The sequence below is a fragment of the Podarcis melisellensis genome (assembly GCF_964234715.1).
Source record: "Podarcis melisellensis genome assembly, chromosome: 2".
Classification (NCBI taxonomy): Eukaryota; Metazoa; Chordata; class Lepidosauria; order Squamata; family Lacertidae; genus Podarcis; species Podarcis melisellensis.
This window is the reverse complement of record NC_138529.1, coordinates 3,194,478-3,218,533: the sequence shown is the minus strand read 5'-3', so window position 1 is coordinate 3,218,533 and position 24,056 is coordinate 3,194,478. Positions and strand designations below refer to the sequence as shown.

The 24,056-nt window shown below is 47.4% G+C and overlaps 1 protein-coding gene and 1 long non-coding RNA gene across 7 annotated transcripts in view; one reads left to right on the top strand and one right to left on the bottom strand.

Annotated features, from left to right (window-relative positions):
- Positions 1-24,056, bottom strand: part of HDAC7 (histone deacetylase 7) — a 190,323-nt gene that overhangs the window by 42,447 nt on the left and 123,820 nt on the right. For 4 of the 5 annotated variants that reach the window (XM_081898110.1, XM_081898111.1, XM_081898109.1 and 1 more), the window contains 4 exons: positions 16,793-17,001; positions 15,213-15,303; positions 2,882-2,984; positions 2-117 (listed from right to left, as the gene is read on the bottom strand). In XM_081898110.1, coding sequence (XP_081754236.1) covers positions 2-117; positions 2,882-2,984; positions 15,213-15,303; positions 16,793-17,001 — 519 coding nt within the window. Of the gene's footprint in view, position 1; positions 118-225; positions 290-784; positions 850-2,881; positions 2,985-15,212; positions 15,304-16,792; positions 17,002-24,056 lie in introns of those variants that run through there. The other variant, XM_081898113.1, reaches the window with a different exon arrangement.
- Positions 980-3,209, top strand: LOC309362598. 2 transcript variants are annotated; one of them, XR_014165024.1, is made up of 2 exons: positions 980-1,098; positions 2,917-3,209. It is a non-coding gene; the product is annotated as an uncharacterized lncRNA (long non-coding RNA). The 2 variants fall into 2 exon arrangements; XR_014165025.1 differs by lacking the exon at positions 980-1,098 and adding an exon at positions 1,364-1,930.

The following is a 24,056-nucleotide window of genomic DNA, read 5'->3' as shown; positions in this document are numbered from 1 at the left end:
CCTGTTTTCCTCAGTGGAAAGTGCTCTGGGGAGTCTCCAGAGCTGTTGGAGACAGGAGGGAAGAAACTGGGGAGGGCAGGGTTGGATGGGCCTTCATGTTCCATCGGTTCCAAAGATCTGCATGGAGGAGAAGAGAGAGCTTTGCTGCTGACTTGGTTTGACCTGAGCCACATTGTGGTTAAGGGAATGAGCAACCAGGAAGGAAGTCTGCACTTCAAATCTCACCTCAGCTGTGAACTATGGCTGGAGCCAGACAGTTGCTGTGTCAAATCTGGTATTGCACATTTACCTGTAAAGTATTTATACCCCTCAGAGCCAGAGATGCTGGGGACTGAGGTATCACCTTTTGTATACAAAGCGTTTTCTCTACCACTGAGCTTGGCTCGTGTGTGCCCCCCCCCCCCCGCAAAGTTCATCCATCCAGGAGCAGCTAATGTCACTCTTGCATCCAAGAAAGGACACTTCAGACACAGCACTCTTCCTTCCTATCTCCAACGACATTGCATGGGAAGTGACAGTCAAAACGGGTCTTATTCCCAATGACTTACAACAGCCTTCGCCAACTTGGCACATTCCAGTCTATTTGGACTTCAACTCCCATCATCCCCAGCCAGCACTGGCAGGGACTGATGGGCACTATGTTGGCTAAGGCTGGCTTACACTTTCATACTTCTGTGCAAACTAATGACATTCTATTTGATTTGTGAAAGCTGGGTGGTTTAGGGCTCTCCATGTGATCAGTGCCTCAGATTTATTAGACCTACTTGGGATATAGGTCAGCAACCTTTGACTCAATTCTCATACTTCTATCATCCCAAACCAAAACCTTCCACACATTCTCTCTGACTTAAAAGCTTTAGATGCAACGTCACGGAGCACTACAGAATGGAAGACCAAATTAAATTATGCAGAATTTTTCAGCATTCTTTCTAGTTATGACATCATGCTCTTGTGAAAAACTTGGCTGACATGACTTTATCGGTTTGGAGGGTAAACAGGTCTTGCAGGTTTGGGCAGTGCATTCTGAAAACCTGTCAAACATGTTTGACTGGAGAAGGAAGTGGGGAAAAGAGATTTGTGTGGATGACATCAGCAATGGTACTTCTATCACACCACTTTAAACTCGCTTCCATACAACAGTGCTTCTCCAGCCTTAGCCACTATCTCTCAGCCTCAGCCCTTCACCTGCAACAAGGAGATGAGAATCCTGGTCTGTCATACAGAACTGTTGCTAAGGCTGACTTTGAGCACTTAGAAAAAGCACTACAGGGATCTCTGCAGCTGGACTCAGGATCAAAGCCCACTGAGTTCAAGAGGATTACTCCTGCACTAGCATGCATAAAACTTAAGTACATATGCCCCCTGAGTCCTGCCACTCACTCACCGGCAGAGCAGTCTTCTCCAACCTGGTGGCTTCTAGATGTTGCTGGACTACAGCTCCCATCATCTGTGACCACTGGCCATGCTGGCTGGAACTGATGGCACTGTAATCCAAAACATCTGGAGGACATCAGGTTGACGGACTACCCCAGGTTTTCTTTCTTCCAGATGTGGAGAGCAGCTAGCACAGCAAAAAAAAACACCATTCTTTTTGGGTCTGGAGATACATCTGGAAATGTGTCTCCAGACTAAGCAACTGTTGTGGGCACCATATAATTTCTTTCACCCAAGAAAAACTGGTGGTGCTGGCAAGAGGCAACACATCTACAAACACCCCAAAACAAAACAAAAAAGCAGGCAATACCCGCCTCATAAACCCTGGTACCCCCATTCCAAAAAATAAAACATTTTAAAAAGAAAATATTTGGGATGAGTGGAATAGTATGGATGTTTCTGATGGTGTCCATGGGCAAGATCAGAAGGAGCAGAAGTCCTTTTTCCACGTGAACCTTCCTGACCAGGACCATGAGAAATGACAGGCACTCACAGGGTATGTATGCATGTATATGGCCGGCACTTCTTTTGTGACATAACCCTGATTGCTGGTAATGTAAATGGGCCAACTACACTGTCACAGGGTGTAATAATAGAAGTGAAAGCAGGTCACTGGAGATGTGCCCAGGCAAGGCAATGGTGTGCCAAGAGCCAGAGCTTGGGAGGTGGGAGGTGTAATACCAGACAGGCTAATCATGATCGCAGGGGTGTGTGAACTGGCTCAGTTTTGCCAGCACACCAAACACCCACAGAAAGCAGGTGAAGGATTATGGAGATGTAAAACCAAGTGCATGAAAAATAACACAGCACCAAAATGTGAAGCAGGATCCTATGCATGTTTACGTGGAAATACAACCACTATATTTAAGCAACTTGTGTTGGGGGGCAGCATATGGGCATGTGCACCAGCCCCACCCTCTACCCTCTGACTTCCCTGCTTGAGCCGGGAGCTCTGAAGGGGATTTTTTAAGATTATTCCTCATGACTGGGAACTCTGATAATTCAGGGTTCCCAACCGTGGGAAGGTCAGGGTGGAGCAGCTCAAGAAGGGTGTGGAACACACACTGTCCACAAGCTGCTTAAACACAGAACAGAGCCTGAATATGGCTTTTGTTCAGTGGGCCTTGCCCAAGGACCAGGAGCATGCAGGATTGTCTTCTTCATCCAGAATGTCCATTCTACCCAATGGAGGTTTAATGTTCATAGTATGGGTGCAGAAAATGATATGAGCATATGTTGTGTGTGAAAATGGTGTAAATCAAGGGCGCTCACAAATCAGGGTGAAACCCAGTGTATAAAATCAACCCAACCAGCTGGAGATCAATAGCCAAGCCATCCCTGCTTTACATTCTTTGGGGTTTGGGCTTTAACAAGAACCGAGACCTGGCATAGGACACAGCCAGCATACATGTATGTATTGACCCATATGCATCTACAACCAGATCACCTGTATGTAATGACTGGTGCATTGGTCCTTTCCAGAGCGGCCTGCTGTTTCTTCAGGATGACCTCAGCCAGCTTCTGCTTCACAACCATACTCGCTACAGCACCTGTTGAGCAAAAAACCGTCATGAGACGATGCCACCGAGACACAGCTCAGAGCCGTCTTTAGGACCTGCCACCCATCGGAATTGGGCTTCAGCTCCTTTCAGCAAAAGCCACAGCCCCTGAAGCTGTATCAACCCACTGGTAGCAAATCACTGGGAATTTGATTAAACTCAAAATGCATGCTAACATTTTTCAATAAGTAATTAAAGAATGGATTCACTTAAGAAGAGTGTGTGCTTTAAAAGAAGCAGCTTGCCATTCTCGCTTTTCAAAAGAGACATTTGGTAGGACATGAAGGCAAATGTTCCCCCCTTTAATCCTCATAATGTGGTGATAGTAAGTTGCAAAAGTTAGCAACGCACCAAGTTTTTTCTCTTTGTCATAGGAAGTCATCTTAATTCAACTCAGACCAATGGGCCCACCTACCACAGTATTGTATATATACCAAGGATGGGGAACCTGTGCATCTCTGGATGTTGTTAGACTCCAACTCCCATCAGCCCCAGCCAGAATGGTCAATGGTCAGGGAGAGTTTATGGTCCAGCCATATCTAGATGGCCAAAGGTGAACCATCTTGTTCTGGTTCTACCTGGAGATGCCATTGACTGGACTCAATATCTTCTTGCACAGCATGGGCTCCACCACTCAGCAGCAGCTTTGTCCAAACCAATTTCTGCCAACCTCCTTCATTGAACAGCCCCAACGTGTACCACAATCCCCCCCCATATCCTCACCATTCACAAAACTTTCCACTGTGTCTGCCATGAAAACACCCCCCCCAAAAAAGTAAGAAGCTCCAAAAGCTTTGGCCTTTTCTCAAATGCAAAGCCACCCTGCTCTGTGGGGCCCAGCAGAATAAGGGTCAAGCTCCTCACAGCCCTCAACTGTTCATTGCATGACTCCAGGGGGTGTGGCATTGGGGGCAGAAGGGGGGCACTCCGACCTAGAGCTGCAGAGATGCCTACTTTGCACATCATAATGATCAGAGAGAAGAGTTGCCAGCTGTGTGCAGGAGCTACCCTGCTTTGATCATCATCACTGTTCAAAGAAGTGCAGGTTTGTGGGAGGCACAGCAAGAGCTGTGCTGCTTCTCCATGAACACCTATGAGAGATCAAGGAGCAGGATGAAAGCACACACTCTCACATGCACCTTAGAGCACTTTTATGTTATGTAGAATTGCTTGAAGGTTTCCTACAGACATCTGGTTGGATACTGTGAGAATGAAATGTTGGACTAGAACATTTATGTTCTTAAGGCAATGTTTTCCAAACTTGGGTCCCAATTGACTACAACTCCCATCATCCCTAGCTAGCAGCAATGCTTGTTTTCTAGAAAAATGGGTGCTGGTACTCATCATGAAGTTGTTACAGTAAGTGCCACAATTTTAACAACAAAAATGAGGTGCTGGCACTGCATACTCTTGAGTACCCGGGGGGGGGGAGCACTGGCTAGCAGGACCAGTGGTCAGAGATGATGGGAGTTGTGGTCCAACAACAGCTGGGGACCTAAGTTTGAGAAACACTGCTTTAAGGGAAAACACGCTCAGAACTTGGATGAGGTCACCCTTCCTGTGCCTCCCCAAGAACCAGATTGCTGTTTCCAGTATCGGAACTCTGCTGTGTTATTCTGGGGCACAGCACCACCTCCAAAGTGCTGACACAGCATTGGAAGTGACTGAGAGGAATTCCCAGGGGTGACTCTCAGCAGACCCAAGAGGTGTGAGTGCAAGCCAGAAGGTAGGCTGCTTCCAATCACTATAAAACCACCCCAGCAGAGTGCTATGGATGGGCCAAGGGGCTGAAGTTCACATTCCTTCTAGCCAAGGACTGCCTAGGTCACCGTCTCAGCCTCAGTTCCCTATGTGTGAAACAGGTGCACTACTGAACCAGCAGGCATGTATGGATTTTTTTAAGTTTCATTTTTGATTTTTTAAAAAATAATCAGTGCAAGAACATTACAGCCACACTAGATAAGAAATTCCATTTACAACAGAGTAAGTCTGCAATCCTCAGCTAAAGACAGGGATTTCAGATTAATATTGTATCCTTTCATCTACCTATACTGTCACTACCAAATGCTTTTTATTAATACAATGAGATGGCGGCAAGCCTATGCCAACTCAGTGGGACTTCTTTCTGAGTAGCAACATATAGGATTGGACTCTACAATGTGTATTTTTCTTTCTCTACTATAATTTATGCTGTGTATGATGCACACACACAAACACCAGACCCCCAGGTATATAAATTCAATAAATAAAAATAAAATAAAATAGGAGAGTTGTATCTATCCAGGAAGAAACGGGTGCAAGCCAGCCCATTGTTCTAATTTTGAAAAATCTCAGGATTTTATGCAGATCCTATGATCTGCAGGGCTGCTTTGAGTGTTATTATCTGAAAAGAACAACAGCTGGGTGTAACTTTCTGAGTCACTCCTTGGTCTGAAAAACATTTGAGATTACAATGTTCAAATGGTGCAGGCTCCAGACCTCAGAAGCTTTCTCTCCTGATGATACTTGGCTACCACAATGCGTATGAAGACGTATTCTAGGAAATGGTGGGAGATGCAGCTGCTCTTCATTTTAGAATCTGTGGGGTTGAACACACTTACAATGCAAGAGCAGTTACAGATAGGTAGCCGTGTTGGTCTGCCATAGTCAAAACAAAAAAAATTCCTTCCAGTAGCACCTTAAAGACCAACTAAGTTAGTTCTTGGTATGAGCTTTCGTGTGCATGCACACTTCTTCAGATACACACAGATACAGCTTTCGTGTGCATGCACACTTCTTCAGATACAATGCAAGAGCAATGCAGCTCACTCGGACCATTAAGCAGTGCATCACATGGGCTGAGACTAAGGGAGAAGAAGCTTCAAACAACAGGTGATTTGAAGGAAGGGAAAACAGAAACCAGTGAAACAGGGAAGGTGCAGCTCTAGAGCTGGACGCTAGATGGCAGGAAGGGTTAACATATGAGAAATTGGGTGCCCCTGGTTGCTACTGACATGGACCACCTAAATATCTTAGAACTGCAAGAGACCTAAATTAGCTGGCTACTGAGGCAGAGCCATCCACCCTTTTCCTTTCCTGATCAAGCACCAAACTCATCCATCTGCTTCCAAATAGTCCTGCCGGTCAACTCACAGGCCCCATCCATACACTCACTTCAGCTTATTTTTTTATTAATTTATTGATTTATTTGATTTATATACCACCCTTCATCATAAGATCTCCAGGCGGTTGACAGAATAAAATACAGGATAAATACAGGAGTGCTGTCCCTCATGGCCTTTTCCACACTACTGGCATCCAGTTACACTGAATTACAGCAGGGAGTGGGCTTCATGTGGCCCTTGGATGAAATTTCATGTGAGTGGCAAGGAGCAGAGGAGGGGTAGCAGAAAGAGACACAATGGAGCGCCAGCATGCAGCCCCTGACAGATCAGCCCTGCCCCCCCCCCCGGAGAATGCAGCCCTCAAAAGAGAATTATGGGCCAGTCCTTCGAAGGATGCCAGAAAGTGCATGGGGCGAATTGTTCATTCCACCCACTGGGGATGTAAAGAAGCTGGAGTCAGACTTACAGGAAGATACAACCAGGCTAAAGATTAAGAAATGCCACTAGCTCCCTACCTTGCCAGCAGCACAACTGTGGAGGTGAATCACCAAGATGTGAGTCATCAAATGGGACATGTAGTTTGTCCCAGTTAACTCTGATAAAAAGGTAAAGGTACCCCTGCCCGTACGGGCCAGTCTTGCCAGACTCTGGGGTTGTGCGCCCATCTCACTCAAGAGGCCAGGGGCCAGCGCTGTCCGAAGACACTTCCGGGTCACGTGGCCAGCGTGACATTGCTGCTCTGGCGAGCCAGAGCTGCACACGGAAACGCCATTTACCTTCCCGCTGGTAAGCGGTCCCTATTTATCTACTTGCACCCGAGAGTGCTTTCGAACTGCTAGGTTGGCAGGCGCTGGGACCGAGCAACGGGAGCGCACCCCGCCGCAGGGATTCGAACCGCCGACCTTTCGATCAGCAAGCCCTAGGCGCTGAGGCTTTTACCCACAGCGCCACCCGCGTCCCTGCAGTTAACTCTGATATTCTGTATCAAAAGCAGGGACTGTGGATCCTTGGCCCTCTAGATTTTGTTCAACTCCATCTCCCATCAGCCCCAGCAAGCATGGTCAAGGATGATGGGAGTTCTAGTCCAGCAGCATCTGGAGTGCCACATGTTCTTTGCTCCTGGGCTAGAGCATTCCTGCAGGTAGGCTCCCAAACCTGCCTAGCAAGGAGATTCCAGCACCCAACCCATGCAGTTTTCTCTGCTACTAGGCTGCTCTTCAGCCTGGTTCACACATTTCTGGAGTGCTGTGGTTGCTTCTTCTTGGGTCTCGATCCTACGCAGTTTGGGAAGCTGGGAATCATGTGGGATGGGTGCAGCACGTGGATACTACCAATGGCAGCAGCTCCAAACCTCCAAACCTGAGAGCCATGATCTACCTCATCCCATGATTCCAGGATTCCTTCTTCACTGGAACATCACAGGAGAAAGCCATGGGAAGTGGCCATTGTGCCATTCCAGGAACACACCAGCCATGAGCTAAAGCAGTCCAGCAATGGAGTAAATCACCAAATGGAGGAAGCTATAGAATCTCTTGGCTGGGAAGTTTCATGGCACAGTTGGGTAGGCATCTGCCAGGAATGCTTGAGACACAGGATATCCTGTCTTGGGGTAACGAGGGCGAGTTACACAGCTTATTTATTTCCTTGCACTGCTGTGCTTCACGGCGGGCTGCAACACTGCTCAAGTACGCACCGTGACACACCCTATTTCATGGAGCATCAGCCTGCCCCATGATTGCTTGTATCGCCTGGACAACTATATGCCACGAGGGAAGTGCAGGCATGAACACAAAGTGCTCCAGGAAGGTGCTGACTGAGCTTAGCAGGTGCCTAGCAGGATGCTGATGCTGGTCACCCATTTCTCCTGTGCTCCCAAATTTAACATGTGTCATAGACTATGCCAGGTCTCCGCAGCCTGGTGCTCCTCAGATGTTTTGGATTATGACACCCATCAGCAGTAGCCAGCATGGCCAATGATCAGTGATGATGGGAGCTGTAGTCTGAAAGAGCTGGCAGGGACCAAGATGGAGAAGGCTGGGTACCGTCATGTGCGCTGTGCTCTTGCATCAAGACTGTGGCTGTAAACTGAGGGGCAGAAGGAGACAGCACACTCAGAAACAAAGGCTTTACTTCTCTGGCAGCTCCTGAGTTGAAACAGGAAGCCTTTTACAGGCCTTCTTCCTGTCTAGAACTGCCCAAAGGCCAGCCACGGTGGGCAGGGCCAGGCCTGATCCTTAGAATACTTACTGCCAAGGAAGCGGCTCTAAGCTGTAGTTCCCATAGTTCACCACATGGAGCAGCAGTACACAGAACGAAAGAGTCCTGGATTCTCATGGCTGCTTTCACACATACAAGGGACAACCTGGGTCTGTTAATGTGCCATCCAATCCTAGGCATCTGACAGACATTTCTGTATGATACAGCTATTTGGGAAGACACACAATAGACTCACGCTATGCCTTTTTAAGTGTATATTAAATAGGTAGGCGTGCGCCTAAAAATGCAATGTGTGGTTTCATTTAATCACACTGTGAAGGCAGAAATCACCAAATGGGGGCAGCTGTACTTTAAAGCAGCTAAATAAAAATAAAAATAAATCTACCTGTTTGCATTTGTGCCTCTGTGCCCTGAACAGTTCTGCTGCTTTCTTTGGCAGAAACAGAAGTATGCCAAATAAGCTGATATTTGCAAATTTTATTTTATTTTTATTTATGTATTAGATTTATATACCACCCTCCATCATAAGATCTTGGGGTGGTTCACAGGGTAAAATACAGGATAAAAACCATGAAAATAAGTAAAAACAAAACAGCAAAACAACCCCATGCCTCCCCACAGAAAGATTTATAAGGCTGTAGAATATTAATCAGCCAAAGGCCAGGTTGAAGAGAGAGGTTTTTGCCTGGCACTTAAAATATATATAATGAAGCATTCCACAACTGGGGAGCCACTATAAAGAAGGCCCATTCTCGTCTTGCCACCCTCTGGACCTGTCTTGGAGGAGCCACACAGAGAAGGGCCTCAGGCCATGAAAGCAGAGTCCGGGACAGTTTACAAGGGGAGAGGAGTCCTTCAGGTATTGCAGTCCTGTGCCGTTTAAGGCTTTATAGGTCAAAAGCAACACTTTGAATTTGACCCAGAAACTAATTGGCAGCCAGTGCAGTCGGGCCAAGATCTGCTAAATCAATGCAAATTTATACGAGTCATTCAATTCAGCTTCTCTTGGTGCTTAATCTGGGTTCCTGAAAGTGACCAAAAAACCTCTGTTAAGTTTTGGAAAGTTTTAGTTTGCAGTGCCATGTACACAGAGTTCCTAACTGCACATGCTACAAAACAAATCGCTCCCAACCAAGTTAGCTCAGCTGGCTACAGCATGGTGCTGATAATGCCAAGATTGTGGGTTCGTGCTACAACAGCAGCGAGGATACTCATTGCTAAATACTGGAAAACCCAAGATTTGCCCACACTGGAAGAATGGCAGATGCAACTGATGGACTATATGGAATTGGCAGAAATGACTGGCAGAATCCGAGACCTGGGAGAAGAACTTGTGGAGGAGGACTGGAAGAAATTTAAGGACTATTTACAAAAACATTGCAAATTGTATGAATGTTAAGAAAGATGTAAGATTAGCAACAACATGGTACCAATAAACTAGCTAAAAGGAATATGAACTTAAAAGTAATTAAAAGAAAAGACAAATTTTGGATAAATACTATGTTAAAACTAAGTCTTTAAAACTGTGATCTAAATTATCTAAAATTAGGAATATAATATTGGAAAATTATATTATAAGAATTGAAACAAGTTAATAAATTGCTGGAAAATTTAAGATTTGGGAATGCAGGAACGAGAGTTGTGAGGAAGTCCAAGGAGGGGAATGAAATGTGGATATTGGAAAATTATATGTTATTCTGTATGTTCTTTACTGTCTAAACAAAATTTTAATAAATATTATTATAAAAAAAAAAAAGATTGTGGGTTCGATCCCCTTGGGGCCAGCTGCATATCCCAGCATTGTAGGGAGTTGGACTAGATGATCCTTGTGGTCCCTTTCCACACTTCAGTCCTTTGATTGTTGGTGTTTTCCCATCAGGACCACAGCATGGGGGGGGGAGGGAGGTTTAACCCTTTCCTCCACAGCTATGATCCCAATGACACCCTCTCCCTCCATGCACTGCAATTAGCGATGGGAAAAGGTCCCTTTAGGACCAATGGAAGCTTTCCCCCTATCACTAATTGCAGTACACAGAGGGGTTGCCATTGCGATTGAAGTTGTGGAGGAAAGGGTTGAATCTCCCCTTTCCCTTTGCTGTGGTCCCAAAGGAAATCACTACTCCTGTTTTTGCTATGAAATAAACAAATATCACTGTCATGACCGCTAGTGACACATTTAATGCCTGTACTCTCCAGGAGCTCAGCAAAGGTCTGACAAAGTCTACTGTCTGTCTCCCCCACCCCACCCCCACCTGGAGGTGTTTGGGATTGAATCTGGGATCTTCTGTACACAAAGCATGAAGTCTACCACTCAGCTATGGCCCTTCCTAGGAGCATGAGAATTCATGTGTGCAGGGAGCCTCTGAATTCTGTGCTTTTCTTAATGGTTGCTTAAGGGTGACTGCTGAAGAGACCACTCTTCCCACTGTTTTTAATACCTGCTGTTGAGAAGCAGCTTGGTTCAAAACACAATGAGATCTAGTGTTTTCTTACTGATGATTTTGCGGGAGCAAGTTCACCCTTTCGGCTCCCTCATCACCTTGCTGAAGAAGCTTAGGTTTGACTGGTCCATCTGCATCCCTGACGAATGTGCCCAATGGAACACGCTGGTTACATGGAAATGTCCTGCATCTTACAAAACTGCATCTGTTAGTGGCCAAAGGAGGTGGGGGGGGGGACACTCAGCCAGCAAACATTTTTGCATGCCGTGAAGCCTCTTCTAATTTTGTGCTGCACTGACACACCCACACCTGTTCCTAGGCAAGCTCTGTGATGCTGGAGTAACACAACACAGATGGGAGCTATATCTGCCTCACATCATCACTGCAGGCAGCAAACGACTATTGCCAAAGCAGGCAAGTTTCTCAACACTTGTGGGATTTTTGCTCTGTTACAATATCCATACGTTAAAAAAGGTGGGGGGGAAGCAGCAGACATCTAGCGCAATGTTCAGGCAGCCTTATCATGACTCCTGCATGCCAGGCAGACAGGAAGAGATGGAATTAGCGATAGGAGGGTCTGAGAAAAACAACACTGGAGGAAAAGGAGGGCGGTTTGCTTATTTTTCATTTCCCCGTTTCCTGGTTTAACCTTCCTCTGCATTTGTAGTTGCAGCTTAACCCCAAGGATTATACAAAAGATCTAAAATTCCCACCCACCTGTAGGAATTTCATATTTCATTAATTCTCTCAATTTTTAAGGGGGTTAATTTTTGAGGTGTTTCACTTCTCCCTGCTTTGGATGTGTACCATAAGTACATTTAAGGGGTTAATGAAAAGGGAAATGGGGTCAGTTAGATCCCAACACAAGTAAATGAGGAGGGGGACAGAAAACTACATCCAATGTCCTGAGGGCCCCCCCCAAAATCTCACATAACGTTATGTTAAAGCCTTCCGAATTGCCTTGTGAATCTTTTTGACAATTTATGGTATGTCACAATGAAAACAACAAGGAGTATTGTGGTAACTTAAAGAAACAGTAGCCGCATCTAAACAAAGTGGTTACACTCAGGTTTCACTGAAGTCATTGTGAAAAGTTGGTCATGTCAATGGTTTCAATGGAAAGTGTAACTAACACCATCAGGATCCAACCCTGATTGCGCCATTAGCTTTCATAGGCACTAAACCACTGAGCCTCTTGGGCTTGCCAATCAGAAGGTCGGCAGCTCAAAGCCCCACAATGGGGTGAGCTCCTGTCACTCTGTCCCAGTTTCTGCCAACCCAGCAGTTCGAAAGCAGACCACTGCTAGTAGAAAAATAGGTACCATTGTGGTGGGAAGGTAAATGGCGTTTCCATGAGCTCTTGTTTCCGTCATGGTTTAGTCATGCTGGCCACATGACTTGGAAAGATATCTGCAGACAAAATGCCAGCCTGAAAGCGAGATGAGTGCCGCAACCCCATAGTCAAGTTTGACTGGACTTAACCCAGTGAATAGTGGGGTGCCCCAGGGTTCTGTCTTGGGCCCGGTCTTATTCAACATCTTTATCAACGACTTGGATGATGGACTCAAGGGCATCCTGATCAAATTTGCAGATGACACCAAACTGGGAGGGGTGGCTAACACCCCAGAGGACAGGATCACACTTCAAAACGACCTTGACAGATTAGAGAACTGGGCCAAAACAAACAAGATGAATTTTAACAGGGAGAAATGTAAAGTATTGCACTTGGGCAAAAAAAAATGAGAGGCACAAATACAAGATGGGTGACACCTGGCTTGAGAGCAGTGCATGTGAAAAGGATCTAGGAGTCTTGGTTGACCACAAACTTGACATGAGCCAACAGTGTGACGCCAATGCATTTCTGGGCTGCATCAATAGGAGTATAGCATCTAGATCAAGGGAAGTAATAGTGCCACTGTATTCTGCTCTGGTCAGACCTCACCTGGAGTACTGTGTCCAGTTCCGGGCACCACAGTTCAAGAAGGACACTGACAAACTGGAACGTGTCCAGAGGAGGGCAACCAAAATGGTCAAAGGCCTGGAAACGATGCCTTATGAGGAACGGCTAAGGGAGCTGGGCATGTTTAGCCTGGAGAAGAGGAGGTTAAGGGGTGATATGATAGCCATGTTCAAATATATAAAAGGATGTCACATAGAGGAGGGAGAATTGTTTTCTGCTGCTCCAGAGAAGCGGACACGGAGCAATGGATCCAAACTACCAGAAAGAAGATTCCACCTAAACATTAGGAAGAACTTCCTGACAGTAAGAGCTGTTTGACAGTGGAATTTGCTGCCAAGGAGTGTGGTGGAGTCTCCTTCTTTGGAGGTCTTAAGCAAAGGCTTGACAACCATATGTCAGGAGTGCTCTGATGGTGTTTCCTGCTTGGCAGGGGGTTGGACTCGATGGCCCTTGTGGTCTCTTCCAACTCTATGATTCTATGATTCTAACCCTCCAGGGGTCCTTTACCATTTTTTACTTCATAGGCATGAGATACAACTGAGATTGAATGTAATACTCATGTTTTAAATCTGTTGAGTCTTTATACTTTCAGTAGATATTGAATTTATGTTTCGCTATCAGCACAATAACATCTTTCACATATGGTTAGGATTTGTGAAAGCTCTCCTTTTACGTTTATGGGTATTTGCACCTTACTACTTACTGGTATTTCGTGTTTGGGGCATTTATCTGCAAAAGAGAATGTTGATTTTATTTTATTTTTGCAGGGGGTGGGCAAACTGGATTCATACTATTGTTATGCATCCTGTGTTTATAATTGTATCTGCTACCGAACTAACAGTGTGTTGAGTTTTCATTCAAAAGCATATCAGACGTCTCTCTATGAAGACATCAATCAGGGTTATGCATCCATTGTACATTATTATTTGCAAATGACTTAACAGTTCCCTGTCTGATGCATCCATTTCTTCACACAGACATTCAATAATATGATTTTTAAACATACTGCCATATCTACAGTTATACACAACAGGGAATATGAACTTTTCACAGAAGAAACAATAATAATTTAAGAAATGATAGATATTGAAAGCATCTCTATATATTATTCCCAAGTTTACCTAGAGTCAAATATTGCAAACAATTCTCAAGACGTGAATTTTTGTTTACAAATTTAAACCATTTCCCCTTTGTGTCTGCAATAAATCATAATGTTTATATCTCTAAACCGACACTCCTATACACCCTTACTAGGGAATTTAGTCTACTGAACTCAGGGCTCCTCCACACTTCTGCTTGCTCCTTGCCTTGAAAGCATTGGGTCCCAGTGGTTTTCTCAGTGTCCCAGTTTCTAAGCCTGGGTCCAAGTGGTTTTGCATTTGCCCCACAGCATTCCCCTGAAAAATATGCTCTTTATTGCTGAAGCAGGATGAACGGAAATCTGCAGGAAAATATGGTTGCCATTTGTTCCAATTCAGCAGTAAAGAGTGTGTTTTTTTCTGGGGGAAAGCAGCATGACAAACAGAAGTGTGGACGAGCCCTTAGTATAGTTTATTTTACAGTAGACATGTACAGGCTTGCACTGTAAATGTGGGACCAGATTCCCACCTTGAGTACCAATGGAGGATAATCCATTAGGGCAAATGGGGCACTGTCCCACCAATGGCCAGATTCTTGGCTGGGGTTGCCTTCAGAATTCATATAACCTATTCTTTAAAAAAATGTACAGGCTGGCAGTTTGTTTCCAGAGCCAATTCAAGGCTCTCACATTAGTGTTCAAAGTGACTTCAGCCCCAAATATCTGAAAGGCTGCCTCCTTTCCTACAGATCGTCCTGGGGGTTAAGCTTACCAGAGAAGACCCGCTTGGTCGTTGCACCTCCCAAAGAAGTTTGGGATGTGAGGAGGGAGAGGGCATGTTTTCGTGGTAGCCCCTAAGCTGTGGAATTCCCTCCCCACAGAGGTACGTCTGGCTTCTTCATGAATGCTGCAGACCTCTTTGCCCTACCCTTTCAAGAACTGAGATGTGTGTCTTCAGGGCTCACCCTGTTCCTGTAAAGCATTTAAACTTCCTTAATTGTTGCAACCTACCCTGGGACCAGCTGGTGAAGGGCGGGTAATAAATGTAACAGCAGCATCAGCAAAAGCCTCATTTTGTCCTCAGCCAGTCGCCACCTTCTTACTTACGACCAATCTAGTGGGCAGCACCGGCTGCCAGCTTCCTCCTTGCCCCTTGTGGAACTGAGCCAGGAAGACAAACCGAGAATCAGTTGGCTCTGCCTGTGATTGGCTCTGACTGGCTCTGGATCCACCCTGTGCTTGGCCTACTGGCCTCTTGCCCTACCAGTCCAATGGGTGCCAGTCGCCATTGCCAGATACATCATGTCACATAGCAGGTAGAAAAGAGTAGGTGACACAAGATTATGAAACAGCAAGGAAGGAACCGTGGGCACTCCAGTCAGGGGGACGTGGGGGAAGGAGAAAGTGAGTGGCTCTTACTGCGTTTGCTTTTGTCTTTATTCAAGAGCAGCCGCAGCTCCTGTTCCTGCTTCCCAGGCACGGGATCCTGAGGCGGTGGCTCCATCGACACCTGCAAATGCAGAGAAGACGAGGTTTGATGAGCATATCAAGGATGGAGTCCAAGGGAGGGGCCATGGACCAGAGGAAGAGCATGTGCTTTGCATGCAGAAGGTCCCTGGTTCAATCCTCAGCATCACCAGGTAGGGCTGGACATGTGCCCTGCCAGAGACCTTGGAGAGGTGCTGCCAGCCAGTGGAGCCAACCCTGAGCCCAATGGACCAATTTCCTGGCTCGGCAGAAGGCAGCCTCCTGTGATCGTATGTGTTCGTGTTCTTCCTCTTCAGGAAGAAAGCTTTGTGCGAAATGACCCACCTGGAGTCTGACACCCGAGTCTGAGACACCTCGGTTCCCAGCACCAGGGATCAATGGCACACCCAGGAGACTGCTGAGGAGGCAAGATTCCCCCCCCCCCCCGTAAGTGTGATCTCAGGCATTAGTTGTGAGTCAAAACACTCCAGGGCTCCAAAGGAGCATGAAGCATCCAAACTCCTTCCCTCTGCCAACCCGACTCACTTTCAGGGGCTGCGGCCAAGGCAGACCCAACCTATGTGTCCAGCCTATGTGTCCGCTGAGTCTGGATCTTTCTACCCTAAATGGCACCTGCTCTTCAGGATCTCCTTCTACTTGTTTCTTTAACTGGAATACCAGGGACTGATCCTGGAACTGCAGCTAAAGCATGCACTCTGCCCCTGGTGACTGGACCCATACTCCCTTTAGGTTTCCGTCTTTCAATCTCCTACCCCCTTTCATTGCTCCCCTCCCTTCCAGTTCTTATATGCAATTAGGTCACCCCACTCACCTGCCATTGCCTTGTTAACCCCTTCTCTTCCTGTCCTCACATCCTGTCTGGGGTGACACCCAGTCTGGGGTGACTGTCTCCCATCTGACATTCCTCACAGAAGCTGAGCTTTGCCAACATGCTACTGCTGGTACCTTCTCCATCCATGGCAAAAAATGCCCACGAACACTTTGCATCATTTGGGGAAGGAAGGTCACAGACAACTACCAGATGACAGGGCTCCAGTTGCCAACGTTCAATGGTACAAAATTTGCTTTGGGTATATAGGTATAACTTGAGGAAACTGCATGTCCTGTCTGTGGAACCAAGTAAGCAGATGAGGCAGGCTAGAGAACTTGGTGGCCCCTTGATCAGACGGAAGAGCAGCAGAAGCAGCTCCTGGGATTATGGAGAGTCCCCTATAGCACCACAGTTCTTTCATAGAATTGTAGAGCTGGAAGGGGCCCTCAAGGGTCATCCAGTCCAACCCCCTGCAATGTCGGAGGCATGGCTCAATGAAGTCCATATGCGTGAAACAATGTTTCCTAACAATGTTTGCTACAGAAGTACAAAAGGGGCTCTTCTGCCAAAGACGCCCCATGAGAAGCATCAGGAAGGCAACTGAGGCAAAGCTGACTGGAGACTAACTGCTCTTTGGGGCAGTATATGTATGCATCACCTGCTTCCCTCGCCCAACCCTGAGAAAGTGCAGGATACTGACCCGCAGGTGCTGGTGGCTGAGTTGCTCCACTTGCTGGTACTCCAGTCGGGGGTGCAAACTGGCCAGGAAGAGCTGGTGTTGCAGCTGCTGCGTCTGCTTCAAGGCCAGCAAGGCAGTGTCAGGGCCAGGTTTGGCGAGACGCTGTCCAATCCGCAGGTCCATGGGGATGGTCTGGGGGACCCGCAAGGAGACGCAGAGCTTCACGGCGGCTGTGGAAATGACAGGAAAATGCACTGATCAGTATGTGCCCATCACAGATTCTATTAGGTTTTGCCGTTTGTGCCACTTGGAGCTTTTACTCAACTAAGCTGTATGCCTTAGATAAACTTTCCCCCAGCCTGGGGCCATTCAGATGTGGCTGGACTACAACTCCCATCATCCCCAGTTGCAGTCCAACAGCACCTGCAGCCCCAAGGTTGAAGCACGCTGTTTCAAAGCAGTGGCTTGCAATCGGAGTTCCAAGGAATGGTGGCATTTCTAGGAAGCCTGGCAAAGCTTCCTCAGTGAAAAGTTCTGGAATGCTGAACAGGCTTCTCCAAAAGACAACTGGCTCACATCTACCAGTAATCGCTTTCAATGCCCACCACAAAACAGTGGTTAGCATTCTGGAGCAGACTTCTCCAACCTGGCACCCTCCAGATGTTTTCAGGTTACAAGTCCCATCAGCCCCACCCAGGGCAGCAAATAGGAATGATCGGCGTTGCAGTTCAACACCTTCCGGCACACCAGGAGGTTTATATGTATTTAACATGTTTATTCCCCACCTTTCCACTGCAAGGTATTCAAGGTGACTAACAATGCAAAATAAAGCAATTGCCAAATACTACCAAATACACTAACACAGACATGTCCAACTTCCAAGAGACTGCGATCTACTACCAGGACAAAAAACTGGCAGTGACCTACCCATTGTCACTGGAGGAACAAGGAGCATGCGCCAGGTGCGTGTGTGGAAGGAGGTGGCTAACTGGACGTGGGAGGGGGGAGGGAAAGGGGGGAGGGAAAGGAGGCAAAAGTTCTCTCTCTGAGCAGCCAGTCAGCTTATCTCCCCCGGCTCAAGCACCTGCCCCTCCCCACCCTCCTTCCCTCCCATTGCCAAAGGGACCAAGGACCCCAGTGAAGGCTGGGCTGGGCGACATTCCTTGCACTTGCCACCCGGCCTGGCCTTCCCTGCTGCGGCAATGGAGGGACCCAGCGCTGGGGGGCAGCAATATTCCTTGCCCACTTTATCTAATCCCACCATTGACCAGAATCACACCCACAATCGACCGGTTGGACATGTCTGCACTAACACATCTGGCAGGCCATCTAGTCGAGGGGTGGAGCATCTCTCTCATCAACTGTTCACCAGAGAGCATTTGGCCCTTCAGATGCTGCTGAGCTACAGCTTCCATCACCATGTTTGCTAGGGCTGATGAGAGTTGTAGAGCAGCTTCATCTGGAGGGCCACAGGTTCCCCACTCCTGAGCTAGGGCATTAAGGGACTTGGAGAACATGCAAATTGCCCAGTGGCAGCTCCTTCTTCTGCAAGAAGATCTGCTGGAAGGTGATCAAAGCAGAGGTGGAAATGTCTGAGCAGAGAGGTAGGTTTGCCAACATGCAAAACCTGTCCATGTACTTGTAAGTGCAAGCATGAAAGTTCAATTGTTGCAATTGCGTTTCAAAGTTTGAATAGCTATAAGGCCTTGATGCTATTTGCATTTGTCCAGTGTTTCTGCTTTTTGAACCAGAAAATGGTGCTCATGAGATTTACCTTAGCCACCCCCCCCCCAATTTAAGTATATGGAGATAATGAAAGGTAAAACCTGAGCAGAGTTCCTAAGAATTAAATATATGTCTCTGTTTCCACGAAAAATAGCTTTTCATGTATGACTGAGTATCTGGGTGTGTCTGGTCCCCCCCCCGACATTGCTGCCCCGCCCTACTGCCAGCTTTCCACTGGGGGAATGTGTCCCTCAGCGCTCCCTCTAAAAGGGTTCCCTTCCCCTAAACTAGTCCTGCCCCCTCCTTGATGAAGGAAATTCAGAGCCGGACCATCTCTAACAGATGGATGTCCAGCCTCCACATAAATCCCTCCAGCAACAGACCCACCACCAGCAAAACAGGCAGTAATGCCAGAGAGATGACGTTATGATTCCCCAAAAGCCCCTGGGAACAAAATGGTATTCACTGGGTGTCTAAAGGATAGTGATGTAGTTGCCAAATGAAGATCTCTGGGGACAGTACTCTATTCCACAATCAGGTCACTGCCGTAGGAGGCCATTTCCTCAGTAGCCCCCACCTAACTCCCAAAGCTGGCAGCACCCAGAGCAGGGCCTTAGCTGATGTCCACAATGAAGGGGCAGGTTTGTTCATGCTGCGGAAGAGACATGTGGTGTAAGGCAAAGAGAAGATGCAGGTAGGTAGGGAAGCATGACCAGGAGCCTGCAAGGGAGAGCAAAGAGCCCTCCTGGCCACAGAATAATACCTGGTATCAGAAAGACCAGACCCCGTGGCAGACGCTGCCTTTCCCAAACAAAACTGCCTCTGGCCAGCTTGGAACGCCAGCTGAAAGGAGGCTTAGAAATCTATCTGACAGCTAGCCAGTCAGTCAAAGCAGCCACATTGAGGACTAGAATCATTGTGCATTGTATCCGCTTCAGTTAACTCCAAGTAACAGAATAATCCATGCTGCAATTCTGTTTCCATGCAAAATTCAATGTAATCCAGATCCCAAAGCCATTCTAGTGGTGCTGATCCACTGAAAACCAGTTGTGCTCAAATCCCAATGAAATCAACAAGAGGCTTGGTTTGGGCAAGGGACTAGTCTGATTAATTTTAAACCCAAAAAACAAAAACAAAACCAGGGCAGTTGGCTGCATTTAGAGTCAAGTACATTCTGTGCATGTTTGAATGTATCATGCCACAGAATATTCAATATTTGGCGCAGAAGACAGCATCCTGGAAGCCTCTGCTTTCATTTTAAAATCCAGTCTTCACAGGTGTGGAGATCGTTCAGGAAAAGTTGCACACCTTGACTGGTGCTAACTTACAATTCAGGAGGTAGCTTGACAGGAGTGAGTGATATATATCATTCCCTGTCCCCTCCCAGGTTATCTGCGTATTAGTTTCAATTTGGCATGAACAGGCATTTTCCGGGGGCAGAATCTGGGTCGGTTTGGCACAGACTGTGGATTGTGGGTGGCAGTGAAGAGATGGCAGAGTGTACTTAGCCCTGGTTATGCTGCGCTTCTTTATAGAAACTCCCAACTAGCTATCAAGCAGCCTCAAAAGGAAGCCAGCTTAAGATTCCACCCCTGAAAATCAAAACCACTAATCGCATCCTCTCCCTCCAGACACTTACGAACAAGCCCACCAAAACCACCCTGACAGCTAGCGAATTGCTTGCTTTTGTAGCATATAACATGATCTGACATTTTTTGGTGTTAAACTGATCCTTGGGAGGAGAGCCAATATGAAAACACACACACACACCCCAACCACCTCCAGTTGGATCAGAATAGGAGAAGCAGGCCATAGGGCACTTGCAGGAAGGGAAGCAGGAACACCCCAGCCCAAGAAGCAGGGCTGGCTAGAGGCTGCTGTCTTTGTTAACTTATTCCAAACTTCCTTCCGTGTGTCAGGCCAACAGGATAAATAGGCTTAGAAAAGTGGAACACGAGAAATGAATTAAGGAATGGCTTCCCACAAAGTGGGTTGCTTGCTGCATCTCTGCACGAGTCACTGATCCAGCACAGCCTATTTCCAATCCAGAGGAGGAAGGTTCCCAACAGTGACTCATGCAGAAACACAACAAGCTTCAACTCTGAGAAGCAGCTGGGCAGGTGACAAATCCTACATCTCGTTCTAGGGCAGAGGACAGGCTTAGTTCCCCACCCCAAAAAACAGTATCCCGGAGTTTTGATTTCTCCCCTGAATGGATGCTATTCATTTGTATGAGGGAAAACAAAACACAAGCCCACATATCATAGAATTGTAGAGTTGGAAGGGACCCTGAGGGTCATCTAGTCCAACCCCTGCAGTGCGGATGGCATCTCCTTTGCTTGCCTGTTTTCTGATGGCTGCACACCGTGGTTAATCTGTAGAGAAACATGCTTCTGCCTTCGCTCCTCTGCCATCCATCCTCTACCTCGCTGCCTTCTCCCAAATCACACCATTGGCACATCTTGCCCTCAATGTTGTCCACACGGCAGGCCCTCTCTCCTGGTCTTAACTGGGGCTGGAGCATGGGACCTTTTGCAAGCAATGCACACACTCTGCTCTTGAGCCACAGATCTTCCTTTGTGGAGATCAGCAGCAGAAGCTGCAGAGTTTATAAACCATCTCAGATAGCTAAGGAGTTCTGGGGCCAGATGAGGAAGGGGTCAGCAAACTTTTTCAGCAGGGGGCCAGTCCACTGTCTCTCAGACCTTGTGGGGGGCCAGGCTATATTTTGGAAAAAAAATAATGAATGAATTCCTTTGCCCCACAAATAACCCAGAGACGCATTTTAAATAAAAGGACACATTCTACTCATGTAAAAACACGCTGATTCCTGGACTGTCTGCGGGCCGGATTGAGAAGGCGATTGGGCCAGATCTGGCCCCCAGGCCTTAGTTTGCCTACCCATGAGGCAGATGGAAGAATAGGCTCACTTAAGTAAGTCCAACAGGCAGCTTCATGCACATCCAGAAAGCAGAAGAGGAGAACACTGGGTCAGGATCCTGGTAGCAAGAGACACTGCCTCCAAATGGGCTGCAACTATGGCCTCTTCTTCCAAAGGCCAACCTGGGCAGCCTCCTGAGGTCAAGTCCCTGGGGAAGGTCACATTTGCTCATTATTTCAGCCCTGAATTCAGCTTGGCCCAAACCACTTCTTGCTTGCTAGTTTATTTACTTTTAATGCTCTGCCAGGGTCTCATTAACCAGACCCTGCTGAGAGTGCTGTGACATTCTCAGATTAATGGTGCCCTCTGCCAGCTGCTATTAGCAGCTTCCATTGCCACCCCGATGCCCATCAAGCCTGCGGACGGGTGTTTTCTAAGCGCTGCTAAAAAACGCGGCCAAACATTTGTGCCTCATGAGAGTTGCTGCAGCATTTAAATCATTGCCAGCACATCATAACGCTGCAGGATCAAAACCTCACAGGGTCTTGAAGAGAACAGACAAGTCGACAAGGAAGCTGTCCTAGGAACACTTTCTTGGTGGCAAGTGCCACTGAAGTCAATGGGACCTACTTCCCACCCACCCCTTTTTTCCCAACGGGACCTACTTCTGAGAAGACAAGGCACAGGGTTGCCCTGCCGGTGATCTGGCATAGCATTAGGGTTTGGGTGCAGGTGCCAGCACCCTTCTCACCAGCCAGAGAAACTAGAAAGTCAGCAAGAAGAGTTCTGCTAGTTCTCCCTGACAAGTTCTCTATGTGCGAACACCCCTTTTCCATAAAGGCACATGCTTGCCTGAAATAGCACTGTACAGGAAAGGCTTTGCCATTTGTTAAACATATAAACTGTCCTGGGCTCACCCCATGGGCAAAAAAGCCACAGTTGTTTTTGGGGAATTAAGAGAAGCACCATCCCTGGAGCGCAGGAACACAAACTTCTACCTCTTTCATCTCCCAATCTTTCCCAACAACTGTTACGCAGATGACTTCTTTCGTCAGGTATGTGCTTCTATTTTGCTGAGCTGGGTGCTGCTGTGGGTGGTTTAATGAGGCATTATCGCCCTCCCACAGATTCTCCCAACAACAGCTGCTGCCCCAAGGCCAGGGCCGGGCAGCCGGGTATACATAATCTCTGGAAGCGAGTCAGACTTCTGGAAGTCCGTTTTACATCCCTACTGTCTTTTCTCGGGGCGTCATGCCATGTGGAGGCAGCAGCAAAGCCTCTCCTGCTCCCACTTCCCCTGCATGTGTATTCTGTGTGATCTTTCTTTCTTTCTTTCTTTCTTTCTTTCTTTCTTTCTTTCTTTCTCAAAAACTAAGTTTCTAAGGCCCTAAGGCCATAGGAAAGAGTATGAGAAAATGTCTGCAGTGCCTGGGAAAAGACTCATAAAGCACACCACGCTGCCTGCAGGTGGGGGGGGGGCTTTGGTGACCCAAATTCATCTCCACACCTGTTTCCCTGGCTATGAATGGTCCTTCTGTAGGAGTTTTTCAGGAAAGTGTGCCTTACTTCTGGGGAATAGAAGAACTGCCTTCTGCATTTTCTCCTGACGTCTGGAATTCAGAGGCATACTACCTCCAAACATGGATGCTCTGCTTTAGCATGAATTTTTCTAAACCGGAGGTGGGGAAGCTGAAGTCCTCTGGATGCTGAAAGACTACAGTTCCCATCATCCCTGACGATTGGCCATGCTGGCTGCTGGGGATAGTGCAAGTTGGGAGTCCAATAACACCTGGACAGTCACAGGTCATCTCAATTGAAATATGTGGCTACCCAGGAGTTCTGCTTGGTTCTGCTTCCACCATCCAGGTAGCTCTCATTTCTGGAGTGGGCTGTTAGATAAAAGCCATCGCTTGGGCGTGGGCAACTTGCAGCCCTTGGCTGATTTCATGCAGATTGGGGAGCATGGGTGATGCAACAGCAAAGGGGTGGCACAGAGAGAGAGGGAAGATGGTGAAGGTCCACGTTTCCCCCCTCTGGTCCCTCCCTCTTTTGACCCTGGACCCACCTGTCTCTAGCCCCTGTTCTCCACGGGCTCCACCCACTGGGATTCAAATAGAGCCGGATATAGGGCAGCATGACCAGTTCCCTTGTACTGGGTGTTGGGCCGAGGGGGTGCCACAGGGTGCCACAACTATGATGCAGTGAACTGAGCAGAATGGAAGCCAAGAGGTAGGGGCGGGTTTGTTTGCCAGATTTTGCCCTCTCAAAAGGTGCTGCTGCTGAAATCTGAAATCCCAAAGTCCACCCCTGTTCACCAACACACCCTGGCAGATTACTTGAGGGACAGTGGAGCTCAACAACAACAAAGGGTCCCCAAGCAATCCAGAGTAGTTCTGTTTTCCGAAGGACCCCTATCTGTTCTGTGGGGCAAGTGCAAAACAGCCATAATTCTGACTTTCACTTCAGACTTTGGGATCATCAGGGGCAGGAGCCGGTTTTGCTCCCCACCCAACAGATGGCGACAGGCACACTCTTTAATACGCCAAGTGGGTTTTGCTTGGCTAACTCAGATGTGAGATCTCTCCACTGACTCTCCTAGGGCTGCAGCGATCACCAAAAAGAAGCCCCCAAAGTTCAGATCCTTTCCTCCCAGCCTTTCGGCAGCCAGTGTCTTCCGAA